Genomic DNA, 24,713 nt, shown 5'->3' with positions numbered 1-24,713 from the left:
CTTCCTACACATCTGCCTTTTTACAGTGGCAGGAAAAAATGCAGGTGGGGACAGAGGAAATATCTTAATACTTTACAACACCCCATTCCCACTGGACAAATGAGCAGGGAGAACAGTATCTTGGTTACCAGATCCACACACCATGTACGTCAAGAGGCAAAAGCAAACTGCCGAGACTGGAACTTAGGAATCTGGGGCTCCAGTGGCAAACTGTCCCTGGACACTGGCTCAGACTCAGTGAGTTAATTAATAGAAAAAGAACCCAGTGTCTTTGATCTGATGAAGAATTATACAATAGGAAAACTGAGGGGAATGGACCACTTGACAGAAAAATTTAAAACAGAACTATGTATCCTACCTCCTAATCTGACTTTGGCCAAGACAATGGGATCATATCACTAGATAACTGAGATGGTTGAATCTAAAACATACAATCATCAAAATAGTGAACCTTTAGACCTAGTGCCTTCAAAACTCTATCCTTCTAGACTATATTGTAATTCCTCTTGGAGAACAGAATCCTCAGAGCACATTTCCTACAGTTTTGATGATTTCGAAAGAATTTTTTGTGATATTTAAAACAGCAGCCCCCAGTGGCTACTGAGCATTCAGCAAGGGGTTTACGTGACTAAAGAACTCAATTTTAAATTTCATCTTAACCAATTTACACTTAACTATCCACGTGTGGCTAGTGGCTGTTGTACCGAACAATGGAGTTCTAAATACTACAAAAGTTAATTTTCAGCAAATAACACATTCGAAAACAATTAGTCTTCTCTTCCTAAGGAAACCCATAGGACAGCAATGATCTGTCACCACCCAGTCAGGCAACAGGAAATAAGATTCAATAACAATCTCATCTTTAGTCTCCCAGGATTTCTCCCCACGTTTTCCTTTGAAACTATTACTGTCTTACCTTCAATACAAAATATTCTTCTTTCTCTCCATCACTGGCAGTATCTCTCACTGGGCAAATCTGGTGACCTGATAATCTGGGTCTTCCCAACCTTTAAGCTGGGAAGTTGACTTTTCTCACATGTTTTGGCAAACAAACCAAACAAATTTTGCAACAGTGTGATCTGAGAACATCTTAATTGTAATTTTTGATAAGAAAAAGAAACGGACTTTAGGACTCAGGAGGGAAATGAACTTGGGATCGAAAATGAAGGGATGAGGGCTATTTCCCCAGAATAGTTTTTCCAAGTCCATTCATGAGGAAAATCTTCCACTTCAGGAGACTCAAAAGACTTTCCTACATGAATTTTCCGATGCTGACTGAGGTAGGCACTTCTGCTGAAGCATTTCTCACAGTCACTACATTTGTAAGGTTTTTCTCCCATGTGGGTCCTCCGGTGCCTGAGAAGGTTAAAGCTCTGACTGAAGCACTCACCACAGTCAGGACATTTATAAGGTTTCTCTCCTGTGTGTGTCCTTTGGTGAATCACCAGGGTGGAACTCTGACTAAAAGTTTTCCAACACTCAGAACATCTGTAAGGTTTTTCTCCTGTATGTGTTCTCTGATGTCTTATGAGATGAGAGCTGAGGCCAAAACTCTTTCCACATTCACAACATTTATATGGCTTCTCTCCTGGCTGGATTCTGCATTCTTCTATCAGGCTGCAGTTCTGAATCAAACTTTCTTCATATTCAGAACTTTCATAGGTTTTGTCATCTGTGTGCATTTTCTGATGTGTAACCAGGTTTGAACTTCGACTGAAATTCTTCCCACATTCTATACACTGATAGGGTTTTTCTCCTGTATGTATTCTCTGATGCTTGATTAGAGTAGAATTACAACCAAAGCTTTTTCCACACTCAGGACATTTGTAGGGCTTCTCACCAGTGTGTGTCCGCTGGTGGCGAATCAGACTAGAGCTCTGACTAAAACTCTTCCCACAGTCGGGGCACTTATAAGGTTTTTCTCCAGTGTGGGTCCTCTGATGTTCCACGAGCACATAACTATGGCTGAAGCACTTCCCACAAACCGGACATTCATATGGTTTTTCACCTGTATGCGATCGGTGATGCTGAATAAGGTGAGAGCTGCTGCTGAAACTCTTCGCACACTCGGGACATTTATAGGGTTTCTCTCCCGTGTGAGTTCTTTCATGGATAATAAGATGGGAAGTGTTGCTGAAGCTTTTCCCACATTCACCACATTGGTAGGGCTTCTCGCCTGTGTGTGTTCTCAGGTGCTGAATCAAGTGAGAGCTGTTACTGAAGCACTTCCCACACTCAGAACATCTGTAAGGTTTTTCTCCTGAGTGGGTCCTCTGGTGAGTTCGAAGATGAGAACTATTACTGAAGCTTTTCCAACACTCAGAACATTTGTAGGGTTTGTCCCCAAAGGATGGGTTCTTCTGGCCAGCAGGCCAAGTATGTTCTCCTGGATTCCATCCCCAGTGACTGGGTTGTTCCTCCTCTTTTTCTGTACAATTTCCCTGATTCTCCAAGTTGCTATCATTCTCATAGGAATCATCACATTCAGTTTTACCTCCTTGGGATCCTGTCAATAGTATTTCTTTTGTGTCTTCATCCTTACACTTTTCTGGGCCATCACTTTTAGACCATTTTGAGGTTCTCTCTTTATCTGCCTTGGAGTTACTGCATTGAACAGTTTTCAAATTATTCTTACTTTCATCTCCTGCAGGAATAAACAAATACTCTAAACATTCCCTAGTCTCTGCCAGGGGGAAGAAATTATGAATTACAGTGGAAGAGAGGGAATAATAAACTCAAACCTTGTAAAACGTTTTAGATTTTAAAAGTGTTTCCAGAAGAATATTAAACAATTATTAGTTGGGAAAAGAAAGTGTTTACAGCTAGTTTTATTTCTTTTACTCAATGTGTTCATCAGAAGCAGGTGAATTTTTTTGTATTTATAACAACAGTAATGAAGTATCTGGTCAGTTCTCACCAATTGCCATGGTGGATATCAAAATATTAATAAAAATAAGTTCACTGAATTTTATTCTAGAAGACTTTAAAAAGTAAGAGAGAAAGTGAATAGAACACTATATCTGAGGTGAAAACTAGATAAAAATATTAGTTAAAATCTGAGCAAACAAAGAAATAGCAATGATACCCACTACTTATTAAGAGTGGTAGTTTTGCATATAGTGTATCATTATCTTAGAAAAATATGTGAGACAGATATTATCATTCACTTTTCTTAAAGATGAGAAAACTGAGGCTGTAAGAGTTTTCATAGCTTGTGACAGACCAAGGGAATCAAATTAAAGTCTGTCTCATTCTAATGCCCTGATCTTTCTATACATTCTACAGCATGTCTTAAAAAAAATTCCCAAAGGATTCAGATCTTCTTGATCTCTCACCTGTAAAAGTGCTTTTCAAACTCTCCTTCTTTGTGAAGCCATTAGAATCTGAGACCAATAGTTTTTGCTCTTGTTCCATCACAGTGATCAGTCACATTAGGGATCAGAAATCCTGTAGAAGGAAACAAGTTATGTGTAAAGGCATGTGTTAACATTTCTCCTTCCTTCCTTCCAACCATTGCAACACAACAACTGTTAAGCACTTAATGTTTTGCGGACCATACTAAACATAAGAAACATGGGCTTTTGAAATCCTTTCAGAAAATCTAACCTCAGATTCAAGTTATTTAGGAGTAAGCATTAACCTGATTTACCTTTCCCAGGGAAATAATTTAAAAATTAAACCTTTGTAATAAAGTCTGATGATCAAGGTTTCAAAATAGAATAAATATTAATACTTTCCACTTGGAACTCAGAAGCACTTTTGGTTGAAAAACTGAAGTAGTTTTTTGGAAAAGGCACCAATAGTAAAAATTTAGGAATCGATATGCAGGTATAAGAAGCAGCTAAAGAGAAACTGTTTAGTTTACAAAGAATAAGTGGGTCCTTGACAGAATGATGAAAACTTTGAAGTTAATTTCAAACAAAAGTTAGGATTTACTTGACTAGTAACAATAAATTAAGATGAACTAGAGCTAAAATAATTACAGCCAATAATCTCTAAATATGAAAGAGAGGCTAACAAGGGACCTCTTCCTTGTCTCTTACTCTCTATCATAATCACAATATCCCTTTCAGCCTAAGCTTTATCTTCTGGACCCAATTACAACCCCTGACCTACTTTAGGGACTGGAAGACAATTATATATGGACTTGGTATCCATTTCAGGATATTAAAAAATAGCACAATTCAATAAAAATTAGAGCTTAAAATAAGGCACACACATAGAAAATAAAAGACTTATACTTTTCAATCTGTTACTGCCTATTATGTGTCATGCAGTGAACAAGATACCTTACACATAACATTTCTCATGTAATTCTTACAAGAGCTCTCTGAAGTGTATAAAAATATTGCTGTTGTTGTTTAGTTACTAAGTCATGTCCAGTTCTTTTGCAACCCCATGGACTGTAGCCCACCAGGCTCCTCTGCCCATGGGATTTCCCAAGCAAGAACACTGGAATGGGTTGCCATTTCCTTCTATAGGGAATCTTCCCAACCCAGGGATAGAACCCACATCTCCTCCATTAGCAAGTGGATTCTTTACCACTGAGTGCCCAGGAAAGCCTTGTATAAACAGGTACCAGCATGTTATAGGTGAACAAAACAGACATTAAGAAATTTTCCCAAAGTCACACAACTGGAATGTGGTAAAGCAGAATTCAGTCCCAAATTTGTTGGACACTGAATTTAATACTCTTGTCTATTATAGTAAACTACCAGAGAAGAAAGCAGAAACTGGGCATGATTCCAACCAGCAAATGATCAGGACTTTTATTTTGTAATATATTGACTTCCATCACCAGCACCTCCCCTATTGCCTGCACCACAAGCCTTTGTGGGATCTTAGTTCCCCAAACAGGCATTGAACCCCAGGCCCTGCAATGAGAGTGCCAAGCCCTAATCACTGGCCTGCCAGGGAATTCCTATATTGACTGCATGTTTAGAAAACCAGTTTATATCCCTAGACTTTATATCAAAAGAAGCTGGCATTCTCTAAGCACCTTCAATATATATGAAACTTCTCTAAATTACAAGTATGCCCAATGTTTGTGTATGGAAAAAAACATACACCTGAACGCAAAAAAAAAAGTTGTTCAAATGGAATAATGTTTTACCATCTGAGTTACATACTTCTCTCACAGTCCTTACAAAGGCAGCAGAAGTCTACGTAAGATACCTGTGCTACCATTTTCCCTGCTAAGAAACTTATTAATTTTGGTAACAGAGGAGCCCTAACACTGGCTCAGCAAAACGGTAGCAAACTTAAGGCCACAGCTGGTATTGAAAGGCTGTCCCTAAGATGTCACGCCACAGAGAAAGGCTGTTTTACTGCCTAGAGCAAAAAGATGATTAGGAACTGGGCAGTGCTTCGGTTTAAAGACTCCCAAAGAAAATGCACTGCCTGAAGCTTAGCTTTAAAAAGCGCCGGCAGGGAGCACAGGTCGGGTACACTGCGGTTGAGTTCCAGGGGAACAGATCGTCTCCAGTCGACACGGTCCTTCCAGGGACGCTGCAGGGGAGGGAGGTGCGGTGGCCCGAGCTGCTGGAGATGCTGGGCCTTCGCCCTTCACAGCAGCGGCAGTCCTCTGCGGGATGAATATTGCAGCCTTGGCGACGCAGCTTCCGCTCCTCCTGCCCGAAACCCTCGGCTCCTTCCCCCTCCCCGAGAAGGAACTCGCTATTCTGGGGGCTACGTACAAGGCGCCCCGCACCCCCAGCAAGCCCAGCAGGCCTGGGATTAGGAGCCCACTCTACTTCTGACCCCACCAACCTAGGGTCCTAATCTCTCAAACCCGGAAGTCAGAAACAGGAAGTTGCCCCATCTCCCACAGTGGGCTTGACGGAGCCTCTCTAGAAAACAGTGATGGCTGGCTCTCGTTTATCTTAACCCTTAGGGTCCCGGACAAGAAGGAGTGTGCCGGTGGTAGTCCTCTTCCTTGTGGACTTCCTTGCCGACTCTGATTCTCATCCCTCACATTTATCAGGTACCTTATAATAGGGGACCAGTTGGAGCTTATACTTTTCCTTGCCATCAGGGCATCATCAGATTTCTCATCATCACTGGAATTAAAATGACGCGAGTATTTGTTGAGCGCCGACTCTGTTCCCACCGCTGTGAACTGGGAGGTATAGTCAGCCATCTGTGAAACAGGGAGCGAAGGCATCCATCCACATATAAAACAACTAGTTTACGAGGCGACGTTATGAATAATATTTAGTGAAACAAACTCTCCTCTTTCATTACAGAGAAACTAGAAATCAATCCTTTCATCTCCCCCCATCAATCTAAGTCTGCACTGCAACCATCTCTTCCTTCCCTCCAATTACAACAGAGGATTGGTCCTTCGCATTTTAAAGGAGCCCTGCCGGTCACTTTCCTTCCTACCTTCATGGGATCCTTACACTACCAACTAAACTCCTGACTCCCACCACCGTCCCCAAATAGTCCTTCAGTTTTTCTTTCTTATTTTTTAACGCCTGACTTTTCCATTTTATCATTTCCCACTCATCTTTTAACTCATTTCTCCTGTAGTAAAAAAACCAATAAATCACTAAGATCATCAATGACCTCTGCGTTCTTAGCACATTAGTATTTTTTGGTTCCCAAGTACTCTTTCAGGAGTTTTGACACTGCTTTCTGCTAGAAACACTCTTTTGAGGGGACACTGCATTCTCCTCACTGTCCTCCAACAACTCTAGTCAGTCCTGTCTTTTACAAGCCTGTGTGTGTGCGTGTGCTCAGTCATGTCTGACTCTGCAACCCCATGGACTGTAGCCCGCCAGGCTGCTCTGTCCATGGGATTTCCCTGGCAAGAATACTGGAGTGGGTTGCCATTTCCTCCTCCAGGGTACCTTCCCAACCCAGGAATTGAACTCATGTCTCCTGAGTCTCTTTCACTGGTAGGCAGATTCTTCACCACTGAGCCACCTGGGAAGCCCCTCACTTCCAGGACCCAGGGACAAAGACCAGCCAAATTCTTGTTATACAACAGGAACCAATCCAATCCTTCTTCCCTGCATCCTTCCGATCGCCTCAGATGGTGAGAAAAGTGCCCCACCACTGCTGATTCTCTGCCACTATCACCATCACCACTACCACAACCACCAGAGGAAGAAAATCCTCTCTGCTCTGAGAGATAAACGTGGTAGTGCTATGGCGTGAATTGTGCCCCTCCCCAATTCATATGTTGAAACCCTAAACACCCAATGTGATGGTATTAGGAGGCGGGGCCTTTGGGAAGTAATTAGGTCTAGATGAGGTCATGAGAATGGGACCCTCATGATGGGATTAATGTCTTTATAAGAAAAGACACCAAAGATTGATATTCCTCTCTCCCCTCATCGCACATCCTCTCTCTCCATACCATGTGAGGGCACAGAAGGCAGCCACATGTTGGCACCCTAATCTCAGACTTTCAACTTTCAGAACCATAAAGAAGCAAATTTCTGTTGTTTAAGTCACCCAGATATATGGTATTTTGTTGATCTTATTATACGAGCAAAGCAGCTCATACTAAATTGTCCATTGTCAGGTTTTATCCTTTGCAGGGATATTTAAACCAGAAGGTGGTTTAAAAGATGGAATCCCTGATTGGCAGATGGGGCAAGGCCTTGTTATGAGAAGCAGCATGATGTCCTAATCAGCAAGTTCTTTGCCTCACATACAAGATTTGTGACTCTTAACTAAGAGATCAAACCTCAGCCACAGTGACTTGGGTATGATGAAACGCATCTTCCCAGGTCTGAGGATTACTTATTTTTAGTGGTAGGCTTTCCAGTGCTTTCAGCAAATCTTTGGCTCCTTTTTTTTTTTTTTTTTTCATCATCTCTCCTCCCACTTCTCCCTGCATTATTTGGCCTGAGAATATGTGCCAAGAATTTCTACTGAAATAATCCCTGCTCCAAGTGCCCATGACTCAGCACCTCCAGGGTGGATTCTAATGGAATAGGGACTCAGTTTAAGGAATATGTATGAGCTGGCACAGAGCACCAAAGATACTGGAAGCCAAAACCCACAAATTTCCAAGGCAGAGGACCATTTTATTGAAACAGATGCCAAAGAAACTGCAACATCTTTTTTCAAAGTGGGTGGGAGGGATGGGTGTTTGGGTTGCAAAGGAAAAGAAATGTCTGTACGGATTTTATTCTGGTACAGCAAGTAAAGGGGATCAACAGCTCAGAGTCTAGATTGTCCCTTTCTCATACTAGCCTGGAATGCTCTTTCCTTAGTCAAGTTAAATGCTCAGAATTCTAAACTGTGTCAGCAGGTGGCTCCAGAGGCATCTGTTTGGTGAGACCGCCACAAAATTTAAACGATGCTGCAGATTAATGCATCCCAGTATAATCTTGCATCTTGATGCAAACAAACATGATATTTGTAGCAATGTGATTTAACAAAAGTAAAATCTGAATGTAATAAAGGATTATAAGCATGGATATTCTTTAACAGGAACCATATGGAATTAAATACAAGACAGAGGGAGAGAGAGAATTTTGCTGGGTGCCAAATACCAGTCTCCAGAATACTAAGGGTCCCTTCTCCTCTTTGGCCAGACTTTCTCTAAGGTTAGTTGTCTCCAGTGTTCCCATTCTGGCTCCTACCCTACTGCAAGCCAATCACCCTCCAGCAGACAGAGGATCAAGATGATGCAGGCCTCAATCTGGCTGTAGATGAGAATGCCAGTTCTTAGGGCCAGTTCTCTTTTAGAGCCACAGAGCTGAATGATTTAGAAAGCTGCAAAACTGGTCTCAAAACTTTCAGGAACCCAGAAGGACACCATCTGGAAATCTGAGATGTGAGTACACATTATGAAGCATGGACTATGGCAAAGGGCATTTGATTCATTTCTAAATACACCAAATGCTGGAAGGCAGAGTGGTTACCAGTCAGAACTATGATAGCAGGGGCATTTCTTCAGGAGATCTTTCCATTTGCTCTCTCAGATACCAGTCTCCTACCTCCAACTGTGCACCTGCCCTCTTAACTTCAGATCAATCTACCGATAGTCAGCACCCCTCCTAGATATGAGAGCTTCCTTGGTGGCTCAGATGGTAAAGAATCCGCCTGCCAATGCAGGAGACACAGGTCCGGTCCCTGGGTCGGGAAGATTCCCTGGAGAAGGAAATGGCAACCCACTCTAGCATTCTTGCCTGGGAAACAGAGGAGCCTGGTAGGCTACTGTCGATGGGGTCACAAAGAGAAGCACACGACTTATCGAATGAACAACAACCTACGAGATGTTACCTCCTCCAGCCTCTTCATTTTACCCTTTGTCTCTCAGCCCATCCCTACAGGTGCTGATGTACTCAAGGGTCAGGATGATTAGCATCTGTAGAGTCACAGACCCAGAGTTGGCAGGAGGAAGGAAGGTGGAGAAGAATATTTGTGCGATGCTTTCTGTGGCCCAGACATTGGCATATTTGTTCTCTCATCTCACCCTCACAGACATCCTGCGTGATGGAGAGGTGAGTTGTCCGGCTTTTTGCATTTTGAGGAAACTGACACAAAGAGTTTAAGATAAAAGGAAGCAGAGGGAGTGGAGGCCCTCAACAAAATCTGTCCTGCCAAATGGCAGCCCTATAGATCTCTTTCGAAGTCATGAACCTGGATATTCTTCTGCAGTGAATGCCATCCCCAGGCAGAAAGTTGCTCCCAGCACCAACTTTGACTATTCATTCCCCTTAGATCGTAACCAACCCAAAGTCACTAAATTCTGCTGATCATGCCTCCTGAACAGCTCTCAAATGTGTCCACGCCTCAGCTCTCCCACCATCACTTCCCTAGGCCAGGGCATTATATTTCTCAGTCTCAGTACCTCTGTCTCCTAGGTGGTTCAAGAGGTGTGTGTATGGAAGGCAAAAGGGGTGAGGTTGAGGAAGAGTTGAGGAGCTATAGAAATATCCTATTTTAGTTGATTTTTAATGATATTAAATCAAATAATAGCATATGTGGAATGCTCATTTTACCATACTTGGCCCTATAACTACTCAGTGTGTGCGTGTGTGTGGGTGTGTACTCACTCGCTCAGGACTCTGCGACCCCAAGGACTGTAGCCCTCCAGGTTCCTCTGTCCATGGAATTCTCCAGGCTAGAATACCAGAGTGGGTAGCCATTTCCTACTCCAATACATGGTATTAATATGGAAATCACATGCCAAAGACTTCCTGGTTACCATGTTTAATATCTTAACTGCAGCTCAGTTGGAGGGTCATGCTTTGTCTTCTCCTTCTATCTAGAAATCACTTTTTAATCCCCCTGAGACTTCTTCCTTCTACATTCCTCATTAAACCCTATTCATTTTATATCTTAGAACAGATGCTATTGACTTTTATGATAGTCATTTGTCAAAAAAAGTCTATTCAATCTATGGAGGACTATATAGATAACTTTTAAGTCTCCTTGCCTGTGCTTCACAGTGTATTAATTTAGGATAAGCAAACTCTGAAAGAGATGATATTATCAGCTTTACCTCATGAAAGAAGTACCACATTGGATTTCTCTTGGAGTTGGTTCAGAAAGTACTTTTTGGGATTTCCCTGGTGGTCCAGTGGTTAGGACTCACTCTTTTCATCATCAAGGGCCTGGGTTCGATCCCTGCTTGGGGAACTAAGATCCCAGAAGCCATATGGCATGGCCAAAAAATAAAAAGCACTTTTTGCAAAGAATCATCTCGCCTGTCATCAGATGATAGCCAAAACTGGTAGGCAAACAGGCATTTATAATCAAGTAAAGTAGCTATGAAAATACTCAATATTGTAGACCATCCTCTTAGGATCCATTTGTGAATAAATCAGAATATCTTTGGTTATTTTTGATTGGCGCTACCGGTAGTTAGTTGGGCAAGGGCTATGAACTGAATTGTCTCCCCTCAAAGTTCATATGTTGAAATCTTAACCCCCCAGTGTGACTATATTTGAATACACAGCTTTAAGTAGGTAATTTGGGTTAAATGAGCTCATAAAGATGGGGTTCTGAGTCAATAGGACTGATGTCCTTACAAGAAGGGACAAACACCAGGATTCTTACGAGAGGGACAAACACCAGGGATGTGAGCATACAAAGAAAAGGCCATGGGAGGACCCAGCAAGAAGACGACCATCTGTCAGCGAAGGAGAAGGGCCTCAGGATAAATCAAACTGTCGACACCTTGGTGTTGGACTTCTAGACTCTAAAACGCTGAGAATTACATTTCTGATGTTAAGCCATCCAGCCTGAGAGATTTTGTTATGGAGGACCTAGCAAACTAAGACAGCAAGGAACAGGAATGCTAAATTCCCTACCAAGTGCAGGATGGCTTGGTATTACCTAGACAGCATATTAAAAAGCAGAGACATTACTTTGCCGACAATGGTCCATCTAGTCAAAGCTATGGTTTTTCCAGCAGTCATGTTTGGATGTGAGAGTTGGACTACAAAGAAAGCTGAGCACCAAAGAATTGATGTTTTTGAACTGTGGTGTTGGAGAAGACTCTTGAGAGTCCCTTGGACTACAAGGAGATCCAACCAGTCCATCCTAAAGGAAATCAGTCCTGAATACTCACTGGAAAGACAGATGCTGAAGCTGAAACTCCAATACTTTGGTCACCTGATGCGAAGAACTGACTCATTGGAAAAGACCGTGATGCTGGGAAATATTGAAGGCAGGAGGAGAAGGGGATGACAGAGGATGAGGTGGTTGGATGGCATCACCGACTCAATGGGCATGAGTTTGAGTAAGCTCCGGGAGTTGGTGATGGACAGGAAAGCCTGGCATGCTGCAGCCCATGGGGTCGCAAAGAGTTGGACACGAGTGAGTGACTGAACTGACATACTAAAATATTGTCCTGTCTCAAATGCAAATAACACTGAGAAACACCAATCTGGTCCCAACTCTTCATCTTGCAGATGACTCCATTAGATTTGTCTTTGAGGAAAAGCACCTTGTTTTACTTACATTGTTCCATCAGGTGTTGGCACAGTGTCTGGCACTCAGTAGGAGCTTAGTAAGCATGAGGGTGTGATACCTTTCAAATTATTCGTGTGCTTATGTGTTCTACTTTTCTTTATTCCAGTTCACCTGAGCCCTTCTTCTGCTTGAGGGTGATATCACAACTTATTATTGAGAGACTAAAAAAAAAGACTGGGATAATATTTAGCTTTTGACATTCAAAATTAAGATTTTGCTGCAAGACAACAATTGTGTTCTTTGCTAAGCTCTTGTCTTGAAAGAGGACTATTTTAAGTTCTTGATCAGTCCTGGGTGTTCATTGGTAGGACTGATGTTGAAGCTGAAACTCCAATACTTTGGCCACCTGATGCGAAGAGCTGACTCATTTGAAAAGACCCTGATGCTGGGAAAGACTCAGGGCAGGAGAAGGGGATGACAGAGTATGAGATGGTTGGATGGCATCACCGACTCAATGGACATGGGTTTGGGTGGACTCCGGGAGTTGGTGATGGACAGAGAGGCCTGGTGTGCTACGGTTCATGGGGTCGCAAAGAGTCGGACACAACTGAGCTACTGAACTGAACTGAACTGAGTGTATCAAGGGCCTGGTCTGTGACTCAGGCAAAGGAGTTCTTCCTGGGAAGTTCCAGAAAGAATATGAAACCCATTGGCTGAAGGCCAAGAACTTTAGTTTGAAAAGAGTCACACTAGAAGCAGGGAGCCATTACCCACTCTGTCCTTTCCTGGCCCGACCTCCCATCTAAAAATTGCACCCCAGACACTTATGATCATTCTGTTCTGTACTTGTTTCTTTGCTTATCATTTTTCTCTATGATTAGAATGTCAACTGCAAGAGGCAGTTCTTTGTCTATTTAACTACTACTGTAGTCCCAGCATCAGAAACGTACCTGGCAGTTCAATAAATATTTACTGAATGGAATGAATGTGTCTTCTTCTCTCTTCATCTCCCTTTCACATCTAAAGAAAGAGAAGAAATAATTTGAGAGGATATTTTTTAAAGCTTTTGAATTCATTCACTGAATTGCTCTACTTGCTGAGGAAATCCTAAGAACTTCAGAAAACTGCATACTGAAAGATCTAAAGAAGAAGCATCTCTTAATAGCTCTTTGTTCCTCTCTTCATTCTGCTTCCTTATGTTCCTTTGCAAAGTTTATACTGTGACAAATGACATCTCTAATGGCACTGGGCCACTAATTGTTCAGAAAGTACAGATAAAAAAAAAGCTGATGCCATGGGTGCCTGCCTGTTTCTGGCAAGCAAACCTGGGGATATTTTCCATGAATGGTGAAAGGTTTCCTTTCTCAGTAGTAGAACCTCATGGGTCCTAAATCCTAGTGGAGCTGCCCAGAGAAGCATGTCATGCCCCTGAAGGACATCACATCTCCTTGTCCATCATCTCTGTGGGGAGCATACATGGGTAAAAAGATGAAGATAGGATTCTGAACTAGAAAGCAATTTTATCAGGAAATCCTGTGTTCAGATCACCAACTCCGGGCAACAAGTGTTGGGACTTTTCTTTGCCACAAAAGAATAAATGTTTTAGGAAACATCAGGCCAAATGATCAAGAATGTGGATTCAAAGGATGTGGACCATCAGATTCTTTGTTTATTAGTAGCCAGAAAAATCAATCATGTTTCTTTGGTATGAATTCAATGGAGATTATTTATCAGGGATGGGGAGGGAAGAGAGGGGAGATCCACAAAGGGTGTGGCCCTTTACCATATGACATCTGCATAATATCAAGTTCGTGTGCAGAACAAGTCATTTGTTACCCAAGACAGTCCCTGTTCTAAAATGGATTCTCTTCACCTGCATAAAAGAGAGACTTACTAGTGAGGTACTGGAAAATAGGATGAAATAATTGCTCCTGATCGATACTGGCTCCGCAGTGGCCACAGGATTGGAAAACGTCGGTTTTCATTCCAATCCCAAAGAAAGGCAATGCCAAAGAATGCTCAAACTACTGCACAATTGCACTCATCTCACATGCTAGCAAAGTAACGCTCAAAATTCTCCAAGCCAGGCTTCAACAGTACGTGAACCGTGAACTTCCAAATGTTCAACTTGGATTGAGAAAAGTCAGAGGAACCAGAGATCAAGTTACCGACATCTGCTGTATCATCGAAAAAGCAAAAGAGCTCCATAAAAACATCTACTTCTGCTTTACTGACTACACCAAAGCCTTTGACTGTGTGGATCACAACAAACTGTGGAAAATTCTTCAACAGATGGGAATACCAAACCACCTGACCTGCCTCCTGAGAAATCTGTATGCAGGTCAAGAAGCAACAGTTAGAACTGGACATGGAACAATAGACTGGTTCCAAATCGGGAACGGAGTACGTCAAGGCTGTATATTGTCACCCTGCTTGTTTAACTTATATGCAGAGTACATCATGAGAAATGCTGGACTGGATGAAGCACAAGCTGGAATCAAGATTGCTGGGAGGAATATCAATAACCTCAGATATACAGATGACACCACTCTTATGGCAGAAAGCAAAGAACTAAAGAGTCTCTTGATGAAAGTGAAAGAGGAGAGTGAAAAAGTTGGCTTAAAACTCAACATTCAGAAAACTAAGATCATGGCATCCGGTCCCATCACTTCATGGCAAATAGATGGGGAAACAGTGACAGACTATTTTGGTGGCGGGGGGGGGGAGGTCCAAAATCACTGGAGATGGTAACTGCAGCCATGAAATTAAAAGACACTTGCTCCTTGGAAAAAAAGTTATGACCAACCTAGACAGCTTATTAAAAAGCAGAGACATTGCTTTGCCAACAAAAAGCAGAAACATTACTTTGTCTGTCTAGTCAAAGCCATGGTTTTTCCAGAAGTCATGTGTGGATGTGAGAGTTGGACTATAAAGAAAGCTGAGCACCAAAGAATTGATGCTTTTGAACTGTGGTGTTGGAGAAGACTCTTGAGAGTCCCTTGGACTGCAAGGAGATCCAACCAGTCATCCTAAAGGAAATCAGTCCTGAATATTCATTGGAAGGACTGATGCTAAAGCTGAAACTCCAATACCTTGGCCACCTGATGCGAAGAACTGACTCATTGGAAAACATCCTGATGCTGGGAAAGATTGAAGGCGGGAGGAGAAGGGAACGAAAGAGGATGAGATGGTTGGATGGTATCAGCGCCTCAATGGGCATGAGTTTAAGTAAACTCTGGGAGTTGGTGATGGACAGGGAGGCCTGGCATGCTGCAGTCTGTGGGGTTGCAAAGAGTCGGACACGACTGAGCGACTGAACTGATCTATATTGTCATCATAAAAAGAACTTTCAGCTGTGTGCTAGTGCAAAGCTGATCAAGTGCTCTTAAACCAGTATATCATTTATTCCTCATTACAAGTTTATGAAGAGAACAGAGCAGGAACCATGTCTATTTTGCAGACAGGAAAACTTAGGTTCTGAGAGGGTAAGGGAAGCTGCCTGGGCCCATGGCCCAGGGGTGTAGGTGGGTCTAGGGCCCTGGTCTTCCAGTCCCCACTTTTCATGTGTCTTGCACTGCTTCAGGAAGAAGCATAAATAAAGTAACCATATGATTTATCACCCAAACCAGCACACTTCAGAAAGTGAAAGAAGCTCTATGAAGGATTATTCTGAGACAATAACTGGAAACCGGGACTGTCTCAGGAATACTTGGGTGAATAGTGGCCTTAATCATAGGGAGAGGGAGACCCCTCTTCCTGTGCAGTGTACCCTGGACATTGCCCTGCTCATCTTTTTTCTTCGGCAGGAGACATAAATCTTTATCTCTTTTTGTGAACGCAAGTGCCTTTTCAGTTCTGAACAACACAGTTCAAAAAAAAAAAGAAAGAAAAGAAAAAAACAGACCTGGTTGGGTCAAGTAATGAGGAACCAGTTCTCTCTTTGTTTTGTGCCACTGTGTCTAATCAGTTTGGACCCCAAAGCTCGAGAAAGGTGATCTGTACTTGGAAGATGCAATGGAGAAGGAAGAAAAAAAAATAATATGGCTTCTGCAGGACAGAGAGTAAGAGACTGATGAAAAAAGAGAGGACAACATGGACAATGTATAGTCTGAGAGCTGGGCAGCAAGCACTTGGGTATTTTTTTTTTTTTACTTTTATTTGCATTTATTTTTTGCGGCCATTTATTCCCGGGCCATAAGTTTTTGTTTCTTCAGTTTCTTCTGGGATATCTTTTTCTTCTGTGCAACCTCCTCTTCTGGTTTAGGAACAATCTGTTCTTTTTCAGTAAGGATCATCTCAATGTGACAGGGAGAGCTCATGTAGGGGTTGATCCGACCGTGAGCTCTGTAAGTCCTGCGCCGCATCTTGGGGGCTTTGTTCACTTGGATGTGCTCAATGACCAGAGAATCTACATCTAAGCCCTTAAGTTCAGCATTACTCTCTGCATTTTTGAGCATGTGTAGTAAAAATTCAGCACTCTTTTTGGGCCACTGACCCTGTGTCCAGCCCCACTGTTTGGCCTGTGCACACCTACCAACTCCACCGTTGTAACGACGGAATGGCACACATTGCTTCTTTAAAGTGACATCCTTCAGATACTTGGTGGCTTTTCGGATATGCATACCCTTTATGGCCTGGGCAGTTTCACGAGTGTTCTTAAAGTGAACACGAAGATTTGAACCTCTTGATTTGCATGATTTTGTGGGGTTTTCTGGGTCGAGTGAATAGCGCACCATTTTTAGGGGTCACCTCAGGCCACTTACCGGAAAAGCAAGCACTTGGGTATTATCAGTGTCCATGTCCTTCTACTGGGAAAGGCAGGTTCTATCATGTGGATAAGACCATGGGGCTTCCTAGAGTGAGCACAGATTGCCCCATCAGGCTGGTTAGATCATTTGTTTCCTGGTCACCATCAATATCTCAGTGGTCACTGCAATAGCTGTTATGGCAAGAACTTGCTTCCAGATATAGTTACTTATACAAAAGTGTATGACAAGGACTTCGCTGGTGGTCTAGTGGCTAAGACTCTGCACTCCCAATGCAAGGGGTCTGAGCTTGACCCCTGGTCAGGGAACTAGATCCCACAAGCCACAACTAAGAGATTGTGTGCTGCAACTAAAGACCCTGCCTGTTACAACTAAGACCCGGTGCAGCCAAATAAATATTTTTTAGAGTACATGATGACAGTGATTAGTAATTATATTTCTAATACCAACACATAACCTTTGCTGAATGCTTTTATAATTTTTACATTTTTTACTACTATTTTAAGTTCATACATGTAAAAGTGCTTAAAACAATGTCTAGCATGTAATAAATACTATGTATTTTCTTTTACCATTGTCATTACTATTTCATTTGATTCTCACAAACACCCCACAAAGTAAGTTGGCCAGATATGACCGAGAAGAAAATTAAGCACGGCTTGGCTAAGTTTATTTTCCATTGTTACCCAGCCTATCAGTTTCAACTGCACGACCCTGGTCAGAATTCTTTGGGTTCAGCTAAGAACAGTATCTTCCATCCTCTGAGCCCAAAATTTTAGCATACAAGTGCAGACTCTGAAACCATACCCCATAGGGTTAACAGAAGCTGGTGCCTTAATAGAAGTCCTTGAGTGTGTCTTACAGAACAGCAGATAATGGAACAGCATGTTAAAACCCCTCTGCTTGTAACCTATCTTTAATCAAGCCTGCTTTAGTTGTATTTTCCTTTCTTAAACTGCACACCCTCAAAGCTTCATGTAGCCCAGGTAGTATATCACCAGACTTCTTAACCACCCTTATATACAATGCCTCTTGACAAATGGTTCACTATAATAACGGGCAGGAGAAGGCTTAAGTTGTTTTCCAGGAAACTGGAGTCACCTTCTGCCCCAGCTCAAGCCAGCTAAGACTCGTTAGGATCACCAACCCCACAACTGGGCCTGTGCAGTCGTCCATGAGTGAACTTTTGACGTCAGAGGGCTTAAAACTCCACCCTCAGATCGTGCTAAGTGCCTCTATTTTTGAACATGCATCCCAGAAAGAAAGCTGTAACCAGGTATGCCTGCTCAGAACACCCATTACCTCCCCTTTCCCTTCCTCCAACCCACTCTCCCTGTGTCAAAGACCAGCCTGCTTCTTTAGCCCATAAAAATCTCAAGCTCCTCACCTTTCAGGAGGTAGATGTGTGACTTGTTCTCCTGTCTCCTTGCTTGGCTGCCTTGTGAATAAACTCTTTTTCAGCTAGAAACCTCAGGGTTTGGCTTGCTGTGAGGTGGGCAAAGGAGCTTGGTTCGGTAACAACTCCCTCCTGTTTCCCAAAGTAACATACTCTGGGGACGCTTAGCTATTTGGAAACTTGAAGCAAGCTTGCCTGCCCTCAAAAGCTCAGGGGCATCCTGAGGCCACGATGTGATGGGGTGACTGGCCGTGTCAGTGTGTAGCGCACCCTAACTCACTCTCTATTACCAGTGCAGTGAAAGCAACAGCCCCATCACTGTTTTGGGCCCACTCTCTGTAGCTGTGTTTGCAAAGGGATCCAAAGGCATCTGTCAGAACACATTCCTGCTGCATTTCTTAAAAAAAACAAAAACACTCCATGGGCTAGGAAAGGTTTGTCCTCTCTCAGTCACATAGGAGTGCACTGCTGTCTCTTGCTGAGTCCTGATGTCTATCATTTCTCAACACTGAAAGTGGAGATGAAGAAGTGAAATCTTAAACAAAAGCAAGTTGAAGTTGTTTCTGGGGTATACAGAGACAGTTTACCAAAAGCATATCTTTAGAGTAAAAGGAAAAGCAAAGGGAAAGGTCATCTTTCATTGAGCACAAAGGCTCAGTGTGGGTCCACCCCTTGAGAGGGGTCACATCTGAGTAGAGATAAGCAATACGGGGGACCAGCCCAAGATCAAAGCCTTGAGAATTAGACATGGAAAGCAGACTAGTGGGGGCTCGTGTTTTATTCTGATGAATTTACAAGGCTGGTGATATCTTGTTGTGAGCTTCTCTGGAAAGGTCCAGTTTTGACCTGGAGGTGAAACTTTGCCAGTGTCTTAGGGTTTTCCAGAGGAACAGAACCAACAGTGTGTGTGTGTGTGTGTGTGTGTGTGTGTGTGTGTGTGTGTGTGTGTGTGTGTGTGTGTGTGTGTGTGTGTGTGTGTGTGTGTGTGTGTGTGTGTGTGTGTGTGTGTGTGTGTGTGTGTGTGTGTGTGTGTGTGTGTGTGTATAAGAATGTTGTCGTTGTTTAGTCACTAAGTCATGTCTGACTCTGTGACCCCAAGGACTGTAGCCCACCAGCTCCTCTGTCCAAACAAGAATACTGGAATGGGTTGTCATTTCCTTCTCCAGGGGATCTGCCCAACCCAGGAATCAAACCTGCGTCTCCTGCATTGACAGGTGGATTCTTTACCACTGAGACACCAGGGAGGACCTAGTTGTGGCATGTGGGCTCTTAGTTCCCCGATCAGGGATTGAACCCATGGTTCCCTACATTGGAAGCTGGATTCTAAACCACTGGACCAGCAACGAAGTCCCAGAAGAGAGAACTCCTATGCAGGTGAGGGGCAGCCCTCTTTTCTCTTCAGGCCTTCAACTGATTGGATGAGGCCCACACATATTACAGAGAAAAATATGCTTCACTCAGTCTATTGATTTAAATGTTAATCTTATCCCTATCACCCTAACAGAAACATCCAGAATCAAGTTTGGCTAAATATCTAGGCAACCAGTAGTGCAATGAAGTTACACGTAAAACTAACCATCACAGTTGGTATCAAAGGTATGCCAGAAACTACAAAGACAGTCATTTGGGAACTGCTCTAAGCAGAAACCAGTGCTCCTGAAACACACATGCAGGGAGACCTATAGCTAGCCAAAGCCTCTTTGTGGAGAGCTAGAACTCAGGGGATATGTAAGGGAAATGAGGACCACACATCAGCCCACCAAGGGGAACTAGCACTGCCACAGAGTACTGCTGATGTTCCTGAGCTGAAAGTTCTTCTTAAATCTGTTTAAAAGTCTCACCTTAAAAATGGGCTACATTTACTGCTAAAATAATTAGAAAATCTGAGAAAAGAAACTGCAATCAGAATTCCATCAATAATCATAGCGAATATTAAACTTTCATTGTTTCTTCCATTTTTTATTCACTTATTTATAGTTTTTTTTTAACATATAGGTTTTTATATATTGTTGTTGTTGAGTCACTAAGTTGTGTCTGACTCTTTTGTGACCCCATGGGCTTTAGCCCGCCAGGTTCCTCTGTCCATGGGACTTCCTAGGCAAGAATACTGGAGCAGGTTGCCATTTTCTTCTCCAGGGGATCTTCCCAACCCAGGGATTGAACCCATGTCTCCTGCACTGGCAGTTGGATTCTTCACCACTGAGCCATAAGGGAAGCTCAGGTTTTTATATAGCTGTAGACAAAACTGTATATGGAAAATTGTGTTCTGTGTTGAGAATGTATTATACTTGACCACAGGCAAATTTGTTCCCTGGGACACATGTGGCACTGTGTGTCACTGTTGGTTGTCAAAACAAGGCAGAAGGGTGTGCTTTGGGCCCACTGGTACAGGCCAGGGATGCTGCTAAACATGCTGCAATGCACAGGACAAAACCACACACCCCCAACCAAGAACTCTCTGGTCCAAATGTTGAGAAACTCTCTTATACTTTATACAACTAGTTTTACTGTACATACGGTGTTCAATATTACTATATTGTCTCTGAACTAATTTAGTCTATGTGTTAGGTTTTTGGCACATTGTGGGTACTGAATGAAACATTAATGAATGAGTAATATTCCACTGAGTTAACATAAAGAAATTTCCATAACTACCCCCCTATTATTGGACATTAAGGTTAAGAAATTTTGCTACTAAAAAGTTACACTGCAATGAATATTATGCAAATATCTTAAGTTGAAATACATTTTTTAGATTAATTCTCAGTTGTGAAATCAAAGGTTCACTTGTAGAAGAGGAGACTAATAATGTTTGTGATCAATAATATGTGCTTTAGGTTCCTGAAAGCAGAAACTTGCCTTATTTAATGTTTTATGGTCCATAAAACTTAATGCAGTGCCTTGCATACACAATATCTCAGTAAGTGTTCATCTAATATTAATTTTTATCATGTTAAGGAAGCATTCCTCAAGATACAGTTTATTAAGAATTTTTTTTTAATTAGGATGATCATATTTTCTTCTTTGATCTATAAAACATTAACATTATCCAATTCCAGTACTATGTTACCCTTGTATTCTTGAAATTAATCCTACTAGATCATAAGTATTCATTTATTTATATACTGATTGAGTTGAGCTGTTGGTATTTCATCTCAGTTTTATTCAAAAAGAGATTGGTTTATAATTTTATTTTTGTGCTATCTTTTCTTAGACATGTACAAAGGGAGAGATATGGTGGCAAAATGTCAATACAGAATGGGAAAGTTACAGAAGGAAGCAGATGAGAAAATCACATGGAGAGACAAATGTACTGTGGGGAAAAGAATGAATCATACCTTAAATGCATGCCTCACTTTTTGGTGTCTTTAAGCACCTTTAAAAGGGTCTTTTAAAGAGAGCATACAACTAGTGATAAAAAAAAAAAACAGCATGATGCCAAACTAACATAAATCTAAGTAAATAAATGGATGAATAAATAAACAGTCTTTTATCCTGGAGGAATTTATTCATGTACTCCCATACATCAATTATTCAATAAATGTGAAGCACCTAATGTATCCAACCATTGTGTTAGATGCTATGGCTATCACAGGGAGTTAAGTCATTCTGTCTAGTGGATACTGCCACATCTTGGGATGTTCGCTAGGTAATGCTACTCTTAACCTAAAGTGCTAGGGAGAAATCAGTGGTTTCTTTAACTACAAAATTAACATATGCTTAATGCAAAAAAGAGAGAGAGAAACATCAAGAAACTTACACACATCATGGTTCCATTACCATTCAAATATAACTCTTGTTCTTGTTATATACAAACGTGTAACAGGCTTCCCTGCTGGCTCAGTGGTGAAGAATCTCCCTTACAATGCATGGGACAAGGGTTCAATTCCTGGTCTGGGAAGATCCCACATGCCACAGGACAACTAAGCCCAAGCGCCACAACTGCTGAGGCCTGCGAGCCTAGAGCCTGTGCTCCAGTACAAGAGAAACACTACAGTGAGAAGCCCGTGTAATGCAACGAAGGGCAGCCCCTACTCGCCACAACCAGAGAAGGCCTGCAACAGCAACAAATCTCAGCACAGCAAAAAATAAAAAACCATTAAAAAAACTTATAACAAATCTACAATACAGTGGCTAAAACAATTTATCATTATTTTTCAGAGTTCTGGGCCTGAAAGGCTCAGTGTGGCAGTTCTTGGTGTGCCGCAGATACTGGTGGTCAGAGGACATCTTTTCCTTCCTGATCCTTCAATGCGACTAGCTTGGGTTTCCTCACAGCATGGGGGTTTCAAGGTACTCGCACTTCTTACACAGCAGTTGGCGTCTCTATGAGCAAGCACTCTGAGAGACACAATTAGAGGCTGCAAGGTTCCTTGGGACCTGGCCTCAGAACTCACACCACCTGAATTCAGTAGTATTCTGTTAATCAAAGCAGTCATAAGTCAGGCCACATGTGAGGGGGCGGTGGAACAGGCTGCAACTCTGGCTTGTGTGTAGAGGGGAGAAGGAAACCATGATGGTCAGCGTGTTGGAGAAAGCTACCGTAATCACCTCTCCTTGTTAGGATGCTGCTGCTGCTGCTGCTGCTGCTAAGTCGCTTCAGTCGTGTCCAACTCTGTGCGACCCCATAGACGGCAGTCCACCAGGCTCCGCCATCCCTGGGATTCTCCAGGCAAGAATACTGGAGTGGGTTGCCATTTCCTTCTCCAGTGCATGAATGGGAAAAGTGAAAGTGAAGTCGTTCAGTCGTGTCTGACTCTTCGAGACCCCATGGACTGTAGCCTACCAGGCTCCTCCGTCCATGGGATTTTCCAGGCAAGAGTACTGACTCTTTAGTAATTTTCTATATAACCAAAATATAGGTGTTTAAACTAGGACATTAACATTTGATGATGGCTACTATCTAATTCTCAGAACTCTACTCAAGTCATGTCAGTGACGCCAACAAAAGAACCCAGTTCAGAATCACATGCTGCATTTAGCTGAGGCCCATAGATGAGGAGGAGTCATTCTTATTGATGGCAAGTGGTTCCAAGGACAAACACTGGCCAGTGCAAAGCTCCTGCCATGGGAAAGACTTGGAGGTGTTCAAAGCACAGCCAGAGGACCAGACTGGGCTGGAGCACAGGATGAAGAGGAAAGAGTAGTAAAGATGAGGTTGGAGAAATGGAGCCCAAATCCTGGAGGGCCAGGAGGCGCAGGTAAAGGAGCACAGAGCTTGCTCTAAGCACAGGGAAACCAGGGGAGAGTTGCCAGCAGGAGAAGTAAGACATTCTGATTTGGATGTTGAAATCCCAGAGTGGGAGTCAGGATAGGAGAGACTGTAGGTGAGCCCCAGTTTCAGAGCTGAGTCCTGTTCCAATGGGGCTTCCAGTCAACATTTGCGAGGGAGCCAGGAGCTAATGACAAGGGGCCACATCCATAAGGAATCCGTGGGATTTTTAACATCCCTATGCTTGCTGTTTTTGTAACCTCATGTTCCATAAAATCCTGAGACTCATGGATTTCTCTTTGTAGAATAAGGCAATAAGGTGGAGCTGGAGATAAGATATCCTGAGGAATGGAGTAGCAGGCAGCTGGCCAAGGGGAGGAAAAGCAGCTAAGACCCCAGAGTCTGCAGCCAAAAAAAAGGGAGGAGACGCCAGAACCAGCAGGTTTGGGCTTGAGAAACAGAAAGGCAAGGAGACAAAAAGGGAACTTCTATATCTAATTACACCCACTTAGTTGTATAGGCAGCCCTTTTGTCAGGGCACCTTAGCCAAGCTCTTCCAATAGTATCTGATCACACTGTCAAATGAACACCTCTACATCACTTACTCACATTTGACTCACCCTGCTTGATTTTAGCAGCAGGATCTGACAGGGACAGCGGGTTTCATTGGTGACAGGGAACCAACTTGAGGTACCTAAAATGCAGTGCTGAAAACCAGAGTGGAGAATGATTTTATCCTAATAGGTTGTGGAGATTTCTGAATGCAGAGGGATCAGCTGAAAAGTGGGTCGAGCAATACAGGCCCCCAGTTGCTGATAATTTGGGTCAGTTGGTATAAAAAGGAAACCAACCTGAATGCAAGGGAAAGGGCAAGGTTCAAGAGTCTTCTTAATTTTCCTACTGGTTTTTCTACCTGGATTGTGAATATTACTCTGTGTCCTCTGAAGGCACATTTTGTTTTCATCTCCAAGTTCATGAATGCTACGCTCAGCATGTGACACTTACTCAGCGGAGGTTATGAAATAATTCTTCAGGAAAGAAATAGACCAAAGAATTAAGTGGGTGAACAAAAATAGGTCATGGCATGAAGATGGACGGGCTGCTGGCCAAAGCTCTGGAGCCTGAGGGCAGCCATCTGCTGGAGCACCAGGCAGTGCCCACCTCCACTGTACAGGCTCATTCCCACTTCTGGCCACGAGCCTGTCCTAGAACAATGGTGCAGAAAACAGCTTCTACTTCTCATCGCCTTGGGAAAGCAGTATCTTTCTGTTGTTTAGCTACCTTAAAAGGTGGAGTTCCATCTCAGCATTCAAATCCTGGCTTGCTAGTTCTGTGACATTGTGACACTGAGTTTTGTTTTGTTTTGTTTTGTTTTTTTTGAGTCTCCGCTTTCTTCTCTGCAAAACAGAAGGTGATAATTCTTACCTAGGATTTTAAGAGTAGGTACTCAACTGAC

At 42.7% G+C, this 24,713-nt stretch overlaps 1 protein-coding gene across 5 annotated transcripts in view; it reads right to left on the bottom strand.

Annotated features, from left to right (window-relative positions):
• Positions 1–1,075: 1,075 nt before the first annotated feature.
• ZNF572 (zinc finger protein 572) overlaps positions 1,076–24,713 on the bottom strand; it is a 36,900-nt gene continuing 13,262 nt past the window's right edge. Inside the window, exons 2-4 of one of the 5 annotated variants that reach the window (XM_081498993.1) lie at positions 12,834–12,903; positions 3,336–3,447; positions 1,076–2,644 (exon numbers count right to left, since the gene is read on the bottom strand). In XM_081498993.1, the coding sequence (XP_081355119.1) occupies positions 1,134–2,644; positions 3,336–3,414 (1,590 nt within the window). In that variant the 5' untranslated portion in view covers positions 3,415–3,447; positions 12,834–12,903 and the 3' untranslated portion in view covers positions 1,076–1,133. Of the gene's footprint in view, positions 2,645–3,335; positions 5,794–12,833; positions 12,904–24,713 lie in introns of those variants that run through there. The other 4 variants (XM_081498992.1, XM_081498995.1, XM_081498994.1 and 1 more) reach the window with 4 other exon arrangements.

This window comes from Giraffa tippelskirchi, chromosome 6 (genome assembly GCF_054371585.1).
Source record: "Giraffa tippelskirchi isolate mGirTip1 chromosome 6, T2T-mGirTip1v1.2.pri, whole genome shotgun sequence".
Taxonomy (NCBI): Eukaryota; Metazoa; Chordata; class Mammalia; order Artiodactyla; family Giraffidae; genus Giraffa; species Giraffa tippelskirchi.
The sequence above is the reverse complement of the archived record's forward strand: the minus strand, read 5'-3'. Positions and strand labels throughout refer to the sequence as shown.